Here is a 21,157-nt window from a genome sequence, read left to right on the forward strand (position 1 = left end):
CTACCATAGATGATCTTCAAGTAGAATTTTCTAGGGGCTAAAGCAGGGGTCAGCAACCTGCAGCTCCGGAGCCGCATGCAGCTCTTTAGCCCCTCTGCTGTGACTCCCTGTCAGGTGATCCCACCAGTGGCTGGCCCCACCCCTCACCCTCCCCTTCCAGTCACTCCTTGCCTGGCCTGAGAAGGTAAGGGTGACGGTGGGGGATGGAGAAGCCCCACTCTAGGAGTCTCTGGAGGTTGGAGACAGCAAAAAAATGTCACTTTCTGTCCAACTGGGAGTTGGGAAATGTGCCAGAGGCAAATGTGCCACAGGGCCTCCGAGGGGGTGGGGAAGGCTGTTTTTGCCCTCCCCAGATGCAGAGAGGATCTGGAGCCAGGTGAGAAAGAAAAACAGGCCTTCCCCACCCCTCCACCCCAGGCCCTCCACAGGCAGGAAACAGCCTGTTTCCCTACTTCTGGTGGGCCCAGAAGGCCTGAAAATCAGCTGGCTGGCGCACGTATGCACACCAGAGCTGAGCTGGCATGCCCACTGATATAGCTACGTGGGCCACCTGTGGCACACGTGCCATAGGTTCGTCATCACGGTCCTAGCCTGTGAGAGAGGAAGTAGCAAATAGAGTTGACATTGTTAATTAGCTACTGCAGTCATGGGTAAAGCTTTCATGTTGAGGGTACAAATAATTTAGAGAGGGGGAAGACTGAAGGCTTCAAAGCATGGGGGCACATCACACATTTGAGTTATTCTGCATCTTGTAGGACATTTGGAGATTGTTGCTTTTTTCTTGTGATATTGCACACATAGGGCTTACTCATATCAAAGTGTCCGGTAGGAGAAGTGACACTGTCAAACCACTCACAGAAAGCGTGGCATTATCATTTGCTAAACATAGTACAGAACATTGCGGCAGTGGTTATGTAAGTGAAAACAAAATGTTACCACTGTAATTGCATAAATTCCTATTTCTTCTAAGAAAACAGCATGACTGTTAGCCACCTGAACTAAAATGTGAGAATGGTGATTTTTTTTGGTCTTATATAAGAGAGTTTTAAAATTATTTCCCAATTTAAGAAAGCTTAAATGCAGTTGATGAGATCATTATTTCTGCATGTTATGGTTATAATCGAAAACTGCAATTCTGCGGTTCTTTTATTAAAATATGAATTCTTCCAGTGATGTTAAGGCAACAGCATGCATACATAGACTTTTCAGTATAAGTAAACTGAAACATAGATTTTCCATTAAAATTATAAATCTTATTTCCAAACATTCCTGAAAAAATGCAATAGGATATTTTTTAAAAACCCTACATATATTTTTTTTTACTCCACTCTGTTTGTGCACATACTACCTCTCAGAATCTAAAGAAATAACTCCAACAAAACTGTATGGCAGTGTAGAAACAATTTCCCCCTTAGCGCAAACCAAGAAATATATCTAAATAATGAATGAGAATTAACAGGGACTGAAATAACATTTGCCAATATATGAATGGTCTTTCCCTACAGCCAAACCAAGAAACTAACCCAAATACAATTTAGAGCATTAACTGAAGGACATCTTTCCTGAAAAAAATTAATCAATTCCTCTGTGCCCAAAGTGTCAGTCTTTTTCTGGCTTACTCAGATGTATTATAACTTCTGTTTGCTTTATAAATAAAGCAAAAATATAATGTTTCTTCACATTTGAAACTTCAGCAATCTCTAGGTTGAACACTCCAACACAAAATGGAATTTGTTAATTAAGAGCATAACAACGACCACTTTATAAGCTATCTGCCAAATGATCTTATATATTTAAGGCATGTTTGTATCTGATCCCCAGGCCTCAAGAAATAACAAAACAATTCAAATATGTTAATGAAACCTTTCAACAACTCCAGTTTACCTTTTCAGACTATAGATAAGGATAAAATAGCAATAAAAGCACCATGACAATATCATGTAGGAAGATAATTAGTTAATTTCAATAAGATGGACTCAATTTAATGTCATGGACTCCTTCTCTCAGAACACACTTTGCAGTTATCACATTATAACAGAACAATTACCACTTGAAGCAAAAGGTTATTTTCCAATAATTATTTGGGTGATAAGAGAGGAAGTATGAGAATATGGAATTTGACGAAGTGAAATTTGACAAATATGGAACAATTTTAAAAACAGGAAGAAGAAATGTAGGAGTCCTACTTTCTACATGACAAAAACTCATGGCATTATGCTAGAAATAGATTTGACTAACAACAAAGGCACATGCTTTCGCATGTAACCCTGCTTCCTATTGTTTAATAATAGCACTAAATTAAAAAAAAAATAACTTACTTAATATTTGAAATATTATTAAATATTTTAATAATATTTTGAACCTTTCCAGCTTTGCAGACACAAATAGAGCATGTGCACATGTGCTTGCATGCTGCTCATGCAAGGGGGGATGCATGCATTTGTGCTCTCCTGTTGCTTCTGCTGCCCGGTTCTGAACAGCTCAAGGCCCAGTAGTGGACTCTGATCTGGAGGTTAGGGACCCCTGTTCATTACAGGTATCCTTGTATTTCTATCTTTCTGATTGTTCAATTCCCTAATTGTTGTTTATCATCACAATAAGTGCTTGTACTTCTGGTTCTGAAAAGTCATACTGCTTTTCTTTATTACTGTGCCTCCAAGCAATGTTTACTGAGGTAAACTGCACTTACCTTTCCTACCGGCTTGCTAATGTGCACTCACCATTGTCTGCGCATGTGCAAAGTCTTCTGCACATACACAGAGGGTCAAAACTGGGATGTGATAACGTCCCGATTTGGGAGGGGCAAAGCCTCCCTCCACTGGCACTACTGGCTTTCCGAACCACCACCCACCGGCGCTACCAGCTTCCACAAGCCGGATAGAGCCGGCTGCATTTCACCCCTGACTCACACCCAACCATTTCTTTATCGAATGCTAAATTGGGTTGAAGACAAATGTTTGTGTCAACTCTGAAGTGGACCTGGCTGAAGTCGTTGTGCTGCCTCATAGTTGCCACGTAGCCTGAGAGGGGGAAGGGAAGGGGGGAAATAGATAGCCGGGCTACAATCAAAACAAAAGGTTTTCCTGTAGGAATCAAGGTCATTGAAACAGGTGGCTGTTGAAAGAGGAGAGGAGCCTGCCTTCCATCTTCATTGGACAATGTGACCGGTGATACCTGGGCGGGGGGAGTTTTACTCTTTTAATTAGGTGAAAATGGCGGGAACTGTCAGAGCTGGTTTTCACCAGCTGTGCCAATATGATGTATCCAATAAACATGTTCTTTGAGGAATCTCCCTGCTTCAGAGTTATGCTTTCAATGGGTGCATTACTTGGAATACTGACAGCTTGCTTTACTCTCTTTGAGGACAATGAGTCTTGATTGGATCTCCATAGTCACATATTTGAATTAATTAATTAAATGTAATAAGGTTGTCCACTCTAAAACAATTCTAGGTGGTGTGTAGTTAAAAATACAGGTTGTCCTTGACTTACAATCATTTATTTAGGGATCAAAATTACAATGGCACTGAAAAAGTAACTTATGACTGTTTTTCACATGATTGTTGCAGCATCCCCATGGTCACATGATCAGAATTCAGATGTCTGGCAATTGGTTTATGTTTATGACGGTTGCAGTGTCCCAGGGTCAAGCGATCATCTTTTGTGACCTTATGACCATCAAAGTCAATGAGGAAGCCAGATTCACTTTACAAGCATCTTATCAACTTAACAACTGCAGTTATTCACTTAACAAAGGTGGCAAGTAAGATCGTAAAATGGAGCAAAACTCATTTAGCAACTGTTTTGTTCAGCAACAGAAATTTAGGACTCAGTTGTGATCATAAGTCAAGGACTACCTGTAGAGATGGGGAATACAAACAGGAAAAACTCAGATATCCAGAAGTAATAAACATTCTGACCAAATGAAATACAAACCAAGTGTGCAAGATTCTTTTAATCCCAGCCATGTTCATGGTTGAATGAGTGGTGCGATAACCCTAGAGATGGAGCTCTTGCCTCACAATCAGGAGGCTGTGAGTTCAATCCTTGGTAGAGGCAGATATTTCTCTCTCTGGGCACAATGAGAATATATCTGCTGAACAAAACTCCGCATTGGTGACAGGAAGGGCATCTGGCCATAAACACTCAGCTCCATTCAGTTGCCCAGACTTCACCCCACAAGGGATTATGCGGTCGTTAAAAGAGAATGATGTTCATGGTTGAATAAATCTGGGGAAGGGGAGTGAGGAAAAATGGCAATTGCTGGGATAGGGAATGCACCTTTTTTAAAATAATCCAAATCTGTATTTCAGATGCATACAGAAATATACAGCAAACTACTGGTTTACACAGACTTCTCCATCAATTGAATTATTTTGAAGAACATGCGTTGGGGAGCATTGAGTCCCCAGATAAAATCCCAGTGGCTCCAGTCTGACCATGAGCGATGGTAAATCAGGTTAACAATACCAGAGAGTAAGAGCTCTATATCTTTTGGGTCTGCAAGAGTGTCTTGACCCCCAGACCACACAGCAATTGGCACCGACATGTCTTTTATTTGATATGAAGGAGGAACGCTCTAGAAAGTAAAACAAGGGAGTCATAATATTGATCATTGTAATACAGTGTTAAAACTGAGTTGCAATTACAGGCTTCTGGAAAGAGTTACATTTTTCATCTGGATCGGATGTTACTTGTCATTTAAATGATAGGATGGGGATGGGAGGAGAGGAGAGAAAGAAGATGAGACTGGAAAGGTTATTTCCATTTACCCTTTCATTGTTATTGTTTGTCATTGCTATCTTTTATGTCCAATGGAGGAATTCATAGTATCTCCTTCTTAAAAAAAAACCCAAAAACTATGATAGTATCACAGCTGGCTATATGCATGCATTGCTGTATGTATGCATTCCTTTTAATAGAGGAATAGTAATGATAGGACACAGTGGAAATATTTCCTAAGGAGGAAAATATAAATCAAAGTCATAATGAAAATACCTTTACCTAAACAAAGCCTTTATATAAACAAACTGCCTTTACATAATCAAAGAATCTTGACGAATGTATATTTTCTTTCTATGTACACTGAGAGCATATGCACCAAGACAAATTCCTTATGTGTCCAATCATACTTGGCCAATAATTAGTTCTATTCTATTCTATTCTATTCTATTCTATTCTATTCTATTCTATTCTATTCTATTCTATTCTATTCTATTCTATTCTATTCTATCTTTAAAAAAATGGGGATAGCATGTCAAAGTTAAAAACTATACCCATGGTGTTGATATATGAGTTTTTAATTAATATATCTGGGGTTGTTCTTTTACTCAAAGTCTATTATAATACAGGTTCTTGATATAATATTCTAATTATTTTATATTTATTTTCCAAAACTTTTCCCTCTTACCTGTTTATATGTCATCTGATTTTTGTCCTCATAATCAAAATAGCGGAACAATCCTATATCCAGCATCTATCAAAAGCATCAGAGAAAGCATTAGATACTATATACAGTATATCCCCGTTTCTGTGATTATAATCACAGCAAGTCCAAAGAGCAAGTACTAAACAGGTAAAAGGAAGAAATAGAAAAATACGATAATATATATTTTAATATTGGGACTAGGATCAAAAGAACTGTTATTTCTCATTTGTGATCTGAGAAACTTCAGAGGAAAAAGGAAATGTGCTTCATATAAAACGATAAAAATGTTTATTGAAATCAAGAGAAGCTGTAGAGCACTTGTAAGAAAAAAAATTCTTCTTTTGAAAAAGAACTCTCAGCTTGGCCTTGATAAATAGAACTACATTTTAAATACTTCTAGCTGAAGAACTATGGAAAGTTAGCACCCACCCCTCTCCTAGAAGAATGAAATATTTTGAGAAATATTAAAAAAGCTGGAATATTATATTTCTCCAGCTGAGAAATTGAGAAATATGTTTTTTTAGAGGGAGAAAGCAGCCCCCACTTTTCTTAATAGCCCTCAGCAGATATCAGCACTTAAGAGATAAAGAGATTATTGAAAGAAGCCAAATATCTAGGTAGCTCTATTCATAGGCAAAAGTTGCCTGCAGCAAGGTCTGAACAAAGGTAGTATTAGCCCTCAGCCACAATAAGAATTGCCTAACACCCTTTCAAAACACAAGTTCCTTCATTGCAACATCTCAGTTGCACCACCCCCAGCAAACTTCAACCAAACTTAGCTCAGACAAACATGACCCCTACATGGCCCCATAGGAGTCTCACAACAGCCAATATAATACATGTTCTTGCACAGGAACAGGAAGCTCAAGTTCACAGCCCAAGAGAAGGTATAAAACCTCTTCACTCTCAACTCCATGTGGTCAACTGCCCAGAGTCACATGTGGTTCTGCTTCATCATTAAACCATCTTTTCAATCAACCTCCATGTTTCCAGTGTCTTTCTCCCAGCTTGGAACTGAACCAGATGGATATTTCTTCCAACAGAACACTTGTAGGGCAAATATAACGTTTAAGTGAATAATGCAGATTTAGTATTACTTAGTATGATAAACTTTCAAAGTCTGGTGCTCTTCTGGGACATTGGACCATAAATCTCATAAATCTCTGAATAATATTTGTAGACTAGCACATCCAGAAAATGGGACAGGCAACCTAGAGAATCCTGGAAATTATTGCTATCAGCATCAGAGCAAATGTCACATCTCAGGAGACTTTGATGGTTAAAATGTCATACAATTTAACCTAAGTTATTAAAGACATTATACCTGTTTCCAGTGTAAGATGGTTTTAACTGATGTTCTATCTGGATAGTGAGCTGCATATACATCAATTCGGCTCTGTAGAGATTTGAAAAGTCAATAGATTTTTTTTTTAAAGAAATCGGACAACTGGTGAAAGGAAATATTTACTTGCATTGCTCATTTTTGAAAGAAGATGTAGCAGCCTACTTTTAACAGAGCAAAGTAATAGATTTTGTCATCACCTGAAAAATCACCTTAGATCAGGGTGTCAAATTGGTGGCCCGTTGGCTGGATGCATCACTCGCAGGCCACGCCCACCCCAGCTCCACGAATGGGAAAAATGTCACAAAACATCACGTGACAGCAATGTGACATGGCCAGTTTGACACCCGTGCCTTAGGTAATCCTTCTGTTATGATGGCAATTTGTACTGAGAATTCTGTTACTAAGAGTGATATCATGTGACTGTGCCACAGAAACACAGAAGCTCACTTTAGAACTGGGTAAATCTCAGTCAAAGATCTGTATCACAACAAGCAATGAAACTCTTCCAGATTGCCCAGATTGTGTCCAAAGAAAGAATGTGTATCAACCCGCATACATTAGGCAATGTTCCAGGTTATGATCCACCTTACCTGGAATGCTAAGATCTTGGCTGAAATAGTTTCAGCTTTGAAATTAATTACATTTATTTGTGGCTTTTCAAGGGTTAGAAATATCTGAATGTTGTTGCACATGAATAAATCAAGACTACAACATTCTAGAATTTCAGCTGCTGTTTTCATTTACCAGAAAGATTTCATTTACAACTCTGCTAAAAGTCTTCGTTAGACTCATCATGGACTTTCATAAAATGACCATTGCCTACAGTAGCTGAATGCATGAGTAGGGAAACATTTATAAAATGCATAGTACAGTCCAATATCATGTTTCCAGTCCTATGTACAATATCTTCATTTGGCTTATCATTCACAAAGAACATAGAATTGTTATTTTATCTTTATGATTCATGGGTTTAGATCACTATCAAGAACATGTAACTGGGGCAGTGGGAGAGGAAAGATTTCAATTGTTAGCATGTCTTTGATCTACAGTATAATGTCTCCATGATTCCTTCTCCAGTGAAGTCAGAAAAAAGCAGAAGAAAGCAAATTATTCACTATTATTTTCCATAGATTGATCCCCTAGTATAGGGTTGTCAAACTCATGGCCCACACACTAGATGTTTCAAATGCTGGCCATGCCCCCCCCCCCCAGTTTAGAGAAAAAGTCTTGATATGTCACGTGATGACAACATGACGTCGTGAGTTTGACACCCCTGCCCTATTGTGTTTCCCCAAAAATAAGACCCTGTCTTATAGTTTTTTGCCACCAAAAAAGGCACCAGGTCTTATTTTCAGGGGATGTTGTCTACTGACCCACCTCACTCGCATGCATTGCCACCGGTCTCCTTTTTGCTGTCAGAGGCCTTCAGGAACTTCTTCTGTGGCTGGCAAGGCCAGAAAAGTTTTCCTGAAGGCCTCTGCAGCCAATAACAGAGGTCCAGATTGATCCGGAATTCTGTTATCGGCTGCAGAGGCCTTCAGGAAATACTTGCTGGCCTTGCCAGCTACAAAAGAAATGGACTGGCAAGGCAGGTGTCGGGATGTGCGAGGCCTGGCTGCAACTGTCTAAAGGTAAGTAGTAGGGCAGCTTCACACCCCATCCCCACCCTAGCTTAATTTTTACCTGTACACCCTGGAATGGGTGGGGTCTTTCTTAGGGCTTAATTTGGGGGTAGGGCTTATATTGGGCACCCATGTAAAAATCAAGCTAGGACTTACTTTCGGGGTAGGTCATATTTTTGTGGAAACACAGTAGTACAATGCTATATCCTGGCTGTTATAAACTATAGTGGTTTTTAACTGAAACACCTCACTTCTCAGCCATTTCAGATAGCAGTTCAAAAACTGGGCTAATTAACTAAAATAACAACATATTCTAGTAATGTCAAAAACAGGAAAGTTAGTCCTACTGGAAATTAAGTAGCCTTTAAGGAACGAAGGACTGAGCCAGACTGAGAAGTTTCAGAATGGGATGTTCTGAGCTTTCCATCTTGTACATTGTAGCCAAAATACTGAAATACTAAAGTTATTTTATGGATTATATTCTATAGGCCAGTTGTATTGATAAAATGAAATCTATGAGCCATCTGATTAATGTGAATATACAACCATGGATAGATGGGGCTCCTCTGCAGGGCCTACAGAAATTATTTCTGTTGCCTTTTTCCTAAAATTCAACTTTTTAATTTAATTTAATTTAATTTAATTATTTAATTTAATTTATCACATTTCTATGCCACCCAACTCCCAAGGGACTCTGGGCGGCTTACAACAAAAGTAATGCGACAATGAACATAGAAAATTATTAAAAACATTATGAAAACATTTTAAAAACATTAAAAGCCCATGCACACCATTCATGGCCGGATCTCGCAAGATTGCAACAGCGAGATCAATGCTGTTTTTTAAAAAATAATTTTTAAAAAATTAACATTTCAAAAGGGTGTGTGTGGGTGAAACAAAGGATTCTCAAGAAAATCTTTCATTTGAAAGAAAGATTTTCTTGAGAATCCTTTGTTTCACCCACACACACCCTTTTGAAATGTTAATTTTTTTAAAAAAATGAATGTTTCCATCCTTTGAAAGCTTAGTTTTTGCCTCCATGATGAAACCGTTGTAAAATGTAGAAAAACACAACCAATACAACATTCAGAGAAATATATTTCCTAGGAAGATTTACTTACCATGTTTAGATTTGTTGTATTGTAAGTACCAGGAAAGAAAATGAGATTTGGACATAATTTATGTATAAATGCAGTTGTACATAATTTCGTCATGAAATCTTTCACAGGCTTGTGGCTAAACGTAAAATCTTTGTCACCGAATATGTGCTGTAAAAATAAGAAGTTAATTAACCATAGATGATGATAATGAGGATGATTTATGGTGATGATGATGGTGGTGGTGATATTTAAGGCATGCTAAGCTCATCTGGTTCCTTCTGAGTTTTGAGCCAGCAACATTTGACTTACCCCAAAATTACACTGACTATATATTGCAACAATTCTGCTATTGCAATGTGTACTTGCAAACAAGAGTTAGGTCAGTGTAGCAGTTAAAGGTGCTGGACTGGGAGTAGCAGACTTGAATTCTAGCTCTTCATGAAGAATGAAAGTCAGATTTTTCTCAGCTTTCAATTCTTCATCTTAGAAGAAGGAAGTTTTCCATCCCTCCCTCCATGGATAAATACTGTATTCATCTTTGTGTTTGTGCAAAATCATATAATAAAAATGATAAGTTAGATAATTCTAATTCTTACTGGTATGTGGCAGTTGGAATTGTGGTGACAGCAATTTGGGAATCTATTATTATTATTATTATTATTATTATTATTATTATTATTATTATTATTATTATTATTTTGGTCATCTTACCTTTTTCAGTTCCAATTGTCATAAAAGAATAATCAATGAATTAATACCTTAAATGAATGTTGAGGAAGTAAGGAAGGCAATCTCAATAGAAGATTTGGGACATGCATAACATAGATCACAGGAGCTAAGGCAAAGAACATTTTGATTTTTTGAGACAGTCCTGGCATGGCTGAAAATGCTATGAAGCCTAAAAGGAAAAAAATAAAGGGGAAAAAGTAGCCATTTAGAGCTAAGTAGAATCTATTAGTAACCCATTGGCCTAATTTCATGTTGTAGTCAGATTCATTCCGAAAGCTCTCTGGAAGTTTTTTTTTTTTTTTTTTTTAATTTGATTTTATATGCCGCCCTTCTCCGGAGACTCAGGGCGGCTTACAATGCGCTAAGCAATAGCCTTCATCCTTTTGTATATTTATACGAAGTCAGCTTATTGCCCCCACAAACTGGGTCCTCATTTTACCTACCTTAGAAAGGATGGAAGGCTGAGTCAACCTTGAGCCTTGGTGAGATTCGAACCTGCAGTAATTGCAGGCAGCTGTGTTAATAACAGGGTGCATTAGACCACTGTACTATCAAGGCTCTTTTTTGGTAGTTGCAGGTTCCAATCCTCTTGTTAAGACAGGTCTGATTCCAAGGAAGTAGGAAGAAGTAGGAAGAAAAATAAAGGGAAGGGAATTTTGGAAGAAAGAAAATAGGGAAGGGACGGAGCAAGGGAGGGAAGGAGGAAAGCCAGTACTGTCATATCATGTCTCTCAGAATGGAAGTGGAAATGTAGCTCTCATTAAAATTCAAGGGTTGTGCTTTCATTCAGAATAATCTGTTGAGGAATTTACTCCATGGTAATGATTATTGGGATTGAAGCACAACATGGCCCTGGAAATATCTTTCAATTAACCTCCTTTCCTGTGTTCCAATTTTAATTGTCTTTCTTGACAAACTAATTTAAACAGGCTGTTGGGAAAACACCGGATTACCCTAATCATCCATCTGAATAAACTCCTCATAATTAGGTTTGGAAGATCCCTATGAAATTGTGAAATAGTCTACATGTTCCTTCAACTCCAGACTGCCATCATTGTCCTAAGTAGCTTCAAGGTACAGAGAGAGAACATGGATTTATTTTGTTTTCAGGCTCTTTTCAAACATTACCAGATAAGATTGTAGATGTACCCTCTTTCAGAGGTGGGCTTCAGCCAATTCGGACCAGTTCAGGCGAACCGGTTGTTAAGATTCTGCACAGTTCAGTGAACCAGCAAATCCCACCACTGGCTGGCCCTGCCCATACCACCTCACCTCACCCCACCCCACCCTGCCCTATCTCGCCTTGCCCACCTTGGCTGGTGCTAGAGTCATGCCCGCGCCCAGCTACTCTCTGGCTCCTTTGCTTGTTTGTGTGCCCAGACCCTGTGCCCAGCTGATCTCCGCGCCTCGCCCACTTGCCTGCCTTCGCCGCTGCTTACCATGCTGGTCATGCAGCCCTGCTGATCTCTGCACCTCTCTGCTCACTGCGGCTGTCCATGAAGGTAAGCCACCTCAGGGTGCACACAGCAAGGCTAGGCCACCTTTCAGGCCTGGCTATTGCCATCCTTCCACCTGCATGCCGCCCAGTCGCCCTTCGCCTCAGGTCAGAGGACGTGCCAGTTCCTGCCTCTGGCCTTTCCAGGGGCCTACGGGCTCTGAAACTCAGACCTTGACTCTTCTTCATGGGTCATTTCCAGTTGCCCAAGATGACTGCAATGGAAGCAGGAAAAGTGCACCAGCTCTGATGTCTCTTTCGGAGCCTGGGCGGCACCCTGCAGCTCTCTGCACATGCGTGGGAGCGCTCTTTTCTGTCCCGCTAAGTTTCCCAGGATTGCTTGGATGGTTAGCAAGCAGAGGGGCGAGCAGAGGGGTGAGCAGAGATGCCTGCTTGCTTTGTCTGGGGCGGCTTTCATTTTCCCAGCCTCCTTCCTCCTTTCTCTGCCCATGGTTCCACCTCCTCTGGCTGGCTGCCAACAGGTGGAAAGGTGTGAGAAACAGCGAAAGCAACGATGGCACTGCTCTTCTCTATCCTCTGTGTGCAGCTGGGCCTTTTCTTCGCCACCAGCGGGGTAATCAAGCTCACCAACCGGACTGCTGGCACTGCCCACCAGCAGCTAGTAAGGGAGGGGAGCCCGCTCGGGCCACCACTTGGCGATGCAACCTGCAAAGGCTGGGGTGGCCGCACGTTTGCAACCACCCCAGCTTCCAACTCAACCCTGATCTAGCAACCTAATCAGGTTCCTCGCCAAGCAGATCTGCAGCAGATCCTCTCTAAGGAAAAGCTTGGCAGGCCGGCTCGTTAGCAATCTTTAGAGAAGCTGCACAGGGATCTTTGGTGCTACTTGGCGAGCCCGGTTCTCACAGGCACTAAATAACTTGCTTACAAAGGAAAAGGTGCACAGCTTTCCTGGCACATCAGTGTGCATTGCCTCCTGCACGCAAAGGGCTTGTCTGCTTTTTTGGGAGGATACTCCCTTTTCAGAGCAGGGATTCCTTTTGTTTCCTTGCCCCCACTCTGGGATTTCTTTGGCACAACTTTATCTTTTTCCTTCCTCTGGGCTTTTTAAAAAACTAACATCTCTCCCTCCCTCCCTCTCTCTCTCTCTCTCTCCTCTCTCTCTCACACAGGTTGGATCTTTCTTTCCTCCTGGCCCACTCAGTCACATGACCCCCCCCCAACTACACCAGTGGTAGGTTCCTCCCGGTTCGGTCCGGTTCGGCCGAGCCAGTAGCGATGACGATATGACATCACCGAACCAGTTCTTCCCCCCCGCCCTTCCACCCCCCTACCCCCCCACGTTATTCTTACCTTTTATTTGGTCCCATCCCCAATCTATTGCTGCCTCCTGAGTCCCAGCTGATGACTAGAGGGAAAAAAACTGTTTAAACTCTTGCCGCGGGGCTTCAAAGGGCCGTCCTACAGCTGATCAGTGTTAAAAGCAAACAAATGAGTCGGGTCGTAAGTGCGAGGACTGGTCGTAAGTGCTAGGACCTTCCAGAAATGACTCTGACCAGCTAGCCACGCCCACCTAGTCACATGACTTCCAAGCCACACCCACAAAATAAGCCACGCCCACAGAACCGGTAGTAAAAAAATTTAGAACCCACCCCTGAGCTACACCCACTCATCTGGTCATTAGGAAGAACCTGTTGTTAAATAATTTGAATCCCACCACTGCCTCTGCTTCTTGTGATAAGCAGTCCAATTAAAATGGCCCTGAAAAACATGCAAGACCTTTTACATTATCATCAGGATAGAGACAGAGACAGAAAAGGAGAAAGAGAAAGAGGGAAATAAAAGAAAGACAAAAGGTTTTTTCATTTTATCATACCAATAGTAGCGCCTTGAGAATAACCAACATAGTATAATTGTTTCTGTTTGGTTTTCTTCAAAATAAAATTTATTGTTGCTGGAAGATCATACATGGCCATTTCATGGAAACTGAAATGAAATATTAAAAACTGTAATTGTTAATAAATAAGTAAGTAAATTTCACTTACTGCATTTCAAACATTTCAGGAAAAGCTGCATTCCATCCCAACTCTCCAAGCCAGTCCAGAAGGATACCATAATTGATAGTGTCAAAAGCCACTGAGAGATTAAGGAACACAATCCTGATCCAATTCTGTCTCAGGTTATCAACAAACATGACAAATGCCATTGCCATATTTAACCTCAACCTAAAATCCAATAAAAATGGCCCCAAACAATTTGCTTTCTTCAGAGTCCTCTGAAGCTTGAAGACCAACCACTGTTTCCACCACCTTCCCTAAAATGGGGAAACTGGCAACCACTGGATCCAGCAAGATGTGAGACCTGGATGCACCCAGGTCTCACATCTTGAGACCTGGGTGCATCATCACATCTTTTAGGGCTTATTGAATCATCCAATCACTGAAAAAGGCTGACACCATCATATGAACCCAACCATAAGTCACCTCTCAAGCAGCTTTCACCATCCAGGAAGGAGCTGGATCTAACAAGCATATGGCCAAGCTAACAGACTCTCTCTTAGTGAGTTACAGGGTCAAACTTACTTCAGACAACCATACAACATTTTGCCTTAAGACCTCAATTGGAATTGATCAATTGGAGTCCAACCTAGAGTTATCTATCATATAGCAAGACTATTCCTCGCAGTGAACCTGGAGATGTTCCTTCAACCCTAGCAAAAACCAGGTCACTCTAAATAGGGTCATTAGGCTACCAGGAGATGCAAAAAAAAAAAAAAAAGCAAGAAAGAAGAGCATTTCACCTGGCCTTATTGTCATGATGCAGTCCCTAATATGGGTTATTACTTGTACTCAATTGGATTCACTCTTTTATTTTTTCAATAGCACTTCAGGAATCTTTTCACACACTTCATTTTCAGGGGTTCCTCAGAAAAGCATTGTATATTCTAGGATCAGCACAGGGAGAATGACTGCATAGAGACAATCAGAGCTAAAGCCCCAGTAATGTGTCCATTAGAAGTATTGCTGAATCCAACCATGGATTCAGCAATAGCTCATCAGACCCTCCAGAAAAACCGTAAGCTCCCTCAGGAAGCCCTTTGACTCCATCAGTAACATGGAATTGGATCATCTTTGAGTTGGGGAGACAGTTTGAGCTAGTGGTTAAGGTACCAGGCTAGAAACAAGGAGGCTGTGAATTTTATTCCTGCCTTAGGCATGAAAGCTGGCTGAGTGACTTTGCTCCAGTCACTCTCTCTTAGCCCAACTCATGGGTCCCTAACTGTCACTACCGAGCCTGGAGCCTTTCGGAACTGGGCTGCAGAAGTGACGGGTGAGTGCACACGTGTACTCCATTTGCACAAACGGCAGGCACGCATGCCCATTGCTCACATAAACGGAGCTTCTCGTGCACACGCACTTGTGTGCCGTGAGAGCACAGAACCATTCCCTCCCCCACCGCCACCAGTCCACAAAGCTGAAAAGTTTGAGGAACTCTGGCCCAACTCACCTCACAGGGGAAAATAAGACATGTTATTAACTAACATGCTAACACGTTATTAATATAGCTCAATACAGGAATGCAGTTTCAAACTGTGACTCAAACTACCTGAAGTTCCAAAATTCCTCTTGATCCACCGATAAAGTCTGGTGCCTTAGAGAATAGCTTGTTCCTCTGCTGTTTCCCAGCCAAACATCATAGCCTGCATCCGCAAGCACAAAACCAAGGCTATTGCTGGCCATGTTCTCCACCCAGTGACTGGCTTCTCCAAATATGCCATGTTGCAAAAAGGCAACAGGCTTTCGATCTGTAGCATTTGTGGATTATATATATATATATATTTAAATAAAATGTTACTGAGTAGAATTTTCAAGTCATAACAACAAAACGTTTTAAACAAACCTTCCATTCTTCTTAAACATTCGTAATATGGTAGTATTTATAATTAATAACTTCATAAAGTTTCGGTCACATGTTATTGTATTCTAGACTACATTATACAGCCGAATATCCAAACTGCATGGATCTGACCATTGATTGCAAGAGAGGTTTATTTTCTAATATTATACATGAGTTACATATAATAATATGTTTTGGGACCCAGATGTTTCTGAAGTCGACTCCATTTTAGCATGTTAATTCTTGAAAACGTACATTTGTCTTTCTGCCTTGGCATGGCTATTAAACATTTGATATCAGCTTAATAGATCCAGCATTGACTTTGACCTTTTAAAAAAAAGGATACCTATGACTGCAATGTTTTTTCTTCCCCAGGGAATTCTGTTTATTGTTAGATAATAACCATCCTCTGTCAAGACTTCATACTCTTCACTTGGGTACCCATGGTGGGAAATCATCTGACTCTGAGAGAAAAAAAAACAATTAACTCTCACATAAGATTTTTTTTTCTAAAGTTAAAACCAAGCATCAGCTAGTAGATCATGTACAACATAAGGTCTCTCCCTCTCCCTCTCCCTCCCCCCCCTCACACACACATACCCCTCCCCCCCCCACACACACACACAATGATGAAGAGGTGGAAAAGACCAGACTCCACCAAGAATAGATCTGGATTTGTATTCATTGGGGAAGGAATATTGTTGTTTTCTGTTAAAATTAAGAATGCTGAAATAGTAATCTTTAACATTAAGTATGTAAATATGCGTGTAGGTGTAGTGTTAACGGTGATATAATTTTTCCTGCATTAGTAACCTTGATTGCAGTGGACTAGTTAACTAGGAATTCTGATCAGTGTGTTATCAACATTACACAAAGACTTAGTTCTTTGGAAAAGACTCAAATACTAGGAAAGCTAGAAGGAAAGAGGAGAAGAAGCTGATGAACATCAGGCTAGATAGACTCAATTACAATGGCAATGGGTGCACCATTGGAAAACCTAAAGGACCAGTTAGGGACAGATCATCATGGAGAAAATGTGGTTGCTAAATATCAACACTGATTTGATGGCACACAATCAATCAACTGGTATCAATATATTTGGAGGCTGGAAAAGAATGGTGCTGATTTTGCCATAAGAGAAAGAGCAAGTGGTCACACTTAAGAGTATGTTTCAGACCCCCTTCTACTTCATTATTTATAAAATATAAATCATATAACTTACAACGTTCATATAAGTTTCGGGATTCACAACATGTTTTTGTCCCATAAGTTCTTCATAGCCTGTCAATCCTCGTATTAGGTATGCTAATACAATAAAACTCCACATTTTCTTTCTCTTTCTCTCTTTTTTTTCCAGAGGATAAGAAAAACAGAAGAAAAGAATCTCAAAAAATCAATACAGTTGACAAAATACATGCATTCATTAAATCCTGACTGTAATTTTGAAGACACTGAGGATTATGGATGGATGATCAAGAGCCTCTCTATTAGGGCAGCCATAAAAACTATGAGCTGCCGCAATTCCTATCCTCAGCATTCTAAAAACACCTAGCAAGCTTAAACATCTCCCTCACAATATTTTCTTAGCTGTCAAAACCACAGAAAGTTTTTCTGAGAAATAGCTAATAGATAGCTGGTATTTTTCATAAAGCCTACCTACTCCAACAAAATGAATCCCATCAGAAAAGCCAAAACAAATGTGGAAGAAATAAATATATTACCATCCAAAATTATACTGCTGCGTTATGAAGGAGAAAAAATAATTGAAATAAATATTTGGAACCACCTTAGAATAATAACAGCAAATAAATACCTTTTTAGTTGACACCGGTTTAGTCTTTTGCTACAGGTATCTTGTGCCACATTTCACCACACTGTCATTTAAAGCACAAGGGAATACTGTGGGTTGTTTCTTCAGATGTGGGTGGTAAAGATGCCACAATTGTGAAGAGCTTCATTGGCAACACCCAGTTAATATTGGGTTCAATAAGGAAGAAGAGAAATGGATGGAGGTTATGCAACTAAAAATAGTATTGTGATGTTCTCCTATTTTATCTTGTAATGCACAAAGAACACACTCCGTGACAAGGAAAAATGAATATTTTTTATCCTGTTTTGATGTACATCTTGTTATACATTGAGAATCTCATGCTTTAAGTCAACATGGCACAGTGGTTAGGGTGCATACTGCAGCTACTTCAGCTGACTGCTAGTTCAGCAGATCAGCAGATCAAATCTCACCGGCTCAAGGTTGACTCAGCCTTCCATCCTTCCGAGGTGGGTAAAATGAGGACCCAGATTGTTAGGGGGCAATATGCTATTTAGTATACTGTCTTTGGTGTAAGCCGCCCAGAGTCCTCGGAGACTGGGCGGCATAGAAATATGACTAATAAAATAAAATAAAATAAATAAACATGGTTTAATTTTTGTAATTCATTCATGAAGGTGCTATTCCTCTGGCCACACAGGGCACAACTTTGTGCCTACACAGATGTAATGGTTATGGAAATAATCCAATCAAAATATATAAGAGCTTAAGGGTTTGTGTTCCTTAACCTTTGTCAGACTTCTTCAAATAGAACTGAGTTGTGTTTACATGGAGGCCCTCATGAGAATTTATCATTAGGTAACCTTGCTTGAAGTAAATTTTCTGGGGTGAATTCCTGCCTCAATCTATCTCACTGATCTTTCATTTTTGATAAGTAACGTAGCCTTCTCAAATTGTTCTATTGTGAGCTTTCAGTATTTGATTTCAATCAAATACCTATTAAAGCTTAAATCAGAGAAATCTATGTCAAAGGTCAAACCGACTTAGACCTGGAGCATAACAGGTGCAAAGTTTCTGATTGTTATTATGGGGGCCTTTATTATAGACTTTTCACTATTTCTTATTAGTTTTCCTATCGTCTCCCCCTCTTACATAGAACAATATCTACACTAGTGAGGTTTAATGTCCTATCTTCAGGAATATTGGAGTGAGGATTCAGCAACATCCTACATTTGGAACGATTGTGTCTATTGTCAGGCAAGGCCATCAATGCAGTTTTACACATCTTGCTGTGTGGGCCCTTTTTATTATAATTGATACACTTAATTAATATTTACCTTTTTTTATTAAAAGACGGTTGGCCCAAAATAGAAGTTGGGTTCTTTCCCTTAGCAGACTAAATAACTGAACTGAAAGTTGCTAAATTCTGGGTTTATATCTATTCCATATTTTCAATATGGCACTTTTAATATAGTGATTTTTAAAAGCTAAATTAGCCTTAACTTTATTGTACCATAGAAAGACATGCCATCCAAACTTCAGGTCTTGCTCTTCTAGCTCTAAGAGTCTTTTATTTCTCATCAGCAGGAACTACCCTTTCATCAAAACCAGGCAGCAGGATGAAAAACACCCAATCCTCTTTATTCCTTTGCATTTTAAGGGAATTTAAATTTAATCCTTGCTTTTTTCCTTTGTCATACAAACCTAGATACATCATTCTTTACTACTTAAATGGAACAAGAGTTGTCAGAATAAATATTTGTTTGAAACATAAACATCATTTGAGGCAACACATTCATTTTTATCATGAAATTCTACCACAAAATGACAACTGTGTTTTCTCCCATCTTAGCATAATGTTCTTAAATTTATTCTATATCTTATCATAATTGTTCTGAAATAATGGACAATTTATATTAGTCATAGTAATACTGAAGTTTTTCTCTTTTTTCTCAGTCTTAAAACCATTTTTTCCATTGGTTCTTTTTGCACTTCCAAGGAAAAATTATTTTTTTGATTTTGTATTTAATGATTGTTTATAAAAAAGTAGAATTAACAGTATGGAAGCTAATTTGTATCATAAAAGTAATTTGCTTTTATTCTGCCTAAGTATAATTAACATTTTAAATTAATCCTTAATTTTACTCCACAGGTCCTTATTGAGTCCTACATATTGGCATATGATAGATTGTATGAGACATGTGCTTAACAATAGGTTTCTAAATCATAGGTTCATTCTGCATTCATGCAGAGACATCAGATAGAATATCTTTACTCAGAAGACAAGTATTCTCTTTGTTTTTATTTAGTTGGTGACATCATACCTATCACAGGATCACAGGAATTCAACAGCCACCTGTTTAGCCACCTGTGTAAACCACATTCACAGGCAAAATACACTGTTCTCTCACAGAAAGGATATAGCTTTCCACAGTACGTAATTTTAAACTATGTGTTGCATTTTTAACACACTAGTCCATACTTTTTTCTTTAAGTGTCAATTTATTTATGAACAACTCAATAACTCTTTGGGAAGCAAGAAAGAAATATTTTGGGATTTTATTATGATGTTGAATTTGGGCCTTCAAATTTAGAATGGTTCTTCTAATCAATTCCATCTCTCTACTTAATAGTTCTGCCCTATTTAAAACATAGTATGGTAGAGATAATTTTCTTCTATTCTTCCAACTCCTCCACTCATCATAATTATTTGTTTCTTTACATTTTGGTCTACATAATCTTGAGGTAAAATACCTTTGTTGAGGTATTTAGCAATTAATGTTTATGCAATAAATTGTTGTCACCTTTGGCCAAGATTCTGTGTGACACCTCTTTTTCTTTTCATTCTTCTTCCTGCTTGCCCCTTAATGTATAAGATAGGTATTTCACAAAATTGGGTATGCTTTGTGTGTGTATCTAGACAGATAAATAAATAAACATACCCTTATCTTCATATCCATTGTACTGCTGACAAAGTAATATAGGCATGTCTAAACTCAAGAACCTCAGCAAGTGGCAAACCATGGCCGACTTCAATTCCAGAAAAGTTAAAAACTATCAGATATGATTGTCACTTGATAGGGATGAACAGAAGTTATAGAACTATAGGTTCGATTGATAGGGTTAAAATCATCCTGGAAGAAAGAAATGGCAAGCTGTTTCCATACTGCTACCAACAGGATTATATGTTTATCAGGAGTTTAGCATGAGTCAAGACTTTATACCGACACAGAGTTCTGAATATTAAAGCACAAGGTGGATCTTGCAAAAATTAATGGCTTTGTCCACTTGACTCACAGATAAGCAAAAAGATAATTTCTTTTTGAGAATCAATAGGAAGAGAACTTTGTGTGACAGGAACAGAACAGAACATGACTTGACATTAATTTCTTTATTACATGCTTTCCTCAAAGCCCAGAGCCCAATACTTCAATTTTCTAAAGATTAAAAAAAAGCATAGAACAAGTCCTTCATTTAATCTTGGAATGGAATTACCTTGCTGAAAGAGTGAGAATTTTTGAAACACTCCAGCATTTCCTTGGTTAGTTAATCAGACTGCAATTTAAGAGGACAGGATTTTAAAAAAGATCCCTTCTTTTCTCTGAAGAGCAAGAACTTCAGAGGTACTTCAGATTCTTTCATAGACCTTTCATAATCCTTACCTTTGAACCATTCGTCTAGAAAATAAAGTCCTAATTCCGATGTGTCTGTTGGTTCTTCTGCTGTTATGTGCCATGCCTTTCTTTAAAAAAATATTATTTTGGCTCTCCATGAAGAGGAATAATATTTTTGTTTGCATTAGAAGTAATTGTT

The 21,157-nt window shown here is 39.2% G+C and overlaps 1 protein-coding gene across 1 annotated transcript; it reads right to left on the reverse strand.

The window, feature by feature from the left end:
• Nucleotides 1-4,344: 4,344 nt before the first annotated feature.
• LOC139318533 (lysosomal acid lipase/cholesteryl ester hydrolase-like) lies at nt 4,345-16,903 on the reverse strand. The gene is made up of 9 exons (XM_070946008.1): nt 16,799-16,903; nt 15,923-16,040; nt 15,286-15,484; nt 13,556-13,665; nt 10,253-10,392; nt 9,516-9,662; nt 6,752-6,823; nt 5,410-5,475; nt 4,345-4,578 (listed from the first exon to the last, which is right to left on the reverse strand). Exons 1-9 carry the CDS (start codon nt 16,901-16,903, stop codon nt 4,345-4,347), a joined length of 1,191 nt encoding a protein of 396 aa, XP_070802109.1.
• Nucleotides 16,904-21,157: the final 4,254 nt, after the last annotated feature.

Source organism: Pituophis catenifer, unplaced genomic scaffold (assembly GCF_029215685.1).
Source record: "Pituophis catenifer annectens isolate HBS135680 unplaced genomic scaffold, rPitCat1.0.hap2 SCAF_6, whole genome shotgun sequence".
In the NCBI taxonomy this organism is placed as follows: Eukaryota; Metazoa; Chordata; class Lepidosauria; order Squamata; family Colubridae; genus Pituophis; species Pituophis catenifer.

Excerpts from the sequence above, each read along its gene's own strand:
- LOC139318533 (XM_070946008.1), bottom strand. The coding sequence starts at position 16,903 with ATGTGGAGTTTTATTGTATTAGCATACCTAATACGAGGATTGACAGGC. Across the intron at positions 9,663-10,252 it reads TTCCTCAACATTCATTTAAG|CACATATTCGGTGACAAAGA; the intron begins GTATTAATTCAT and ends TTATTTTTACAG. Across the intron at positions 6,824-9,515 it reads ATACAACAAATCTAAACATG|AGCCGAATTGATGTATATGC; the intron begins GTAAGTAAATCT and ends AAATCTCTACAG.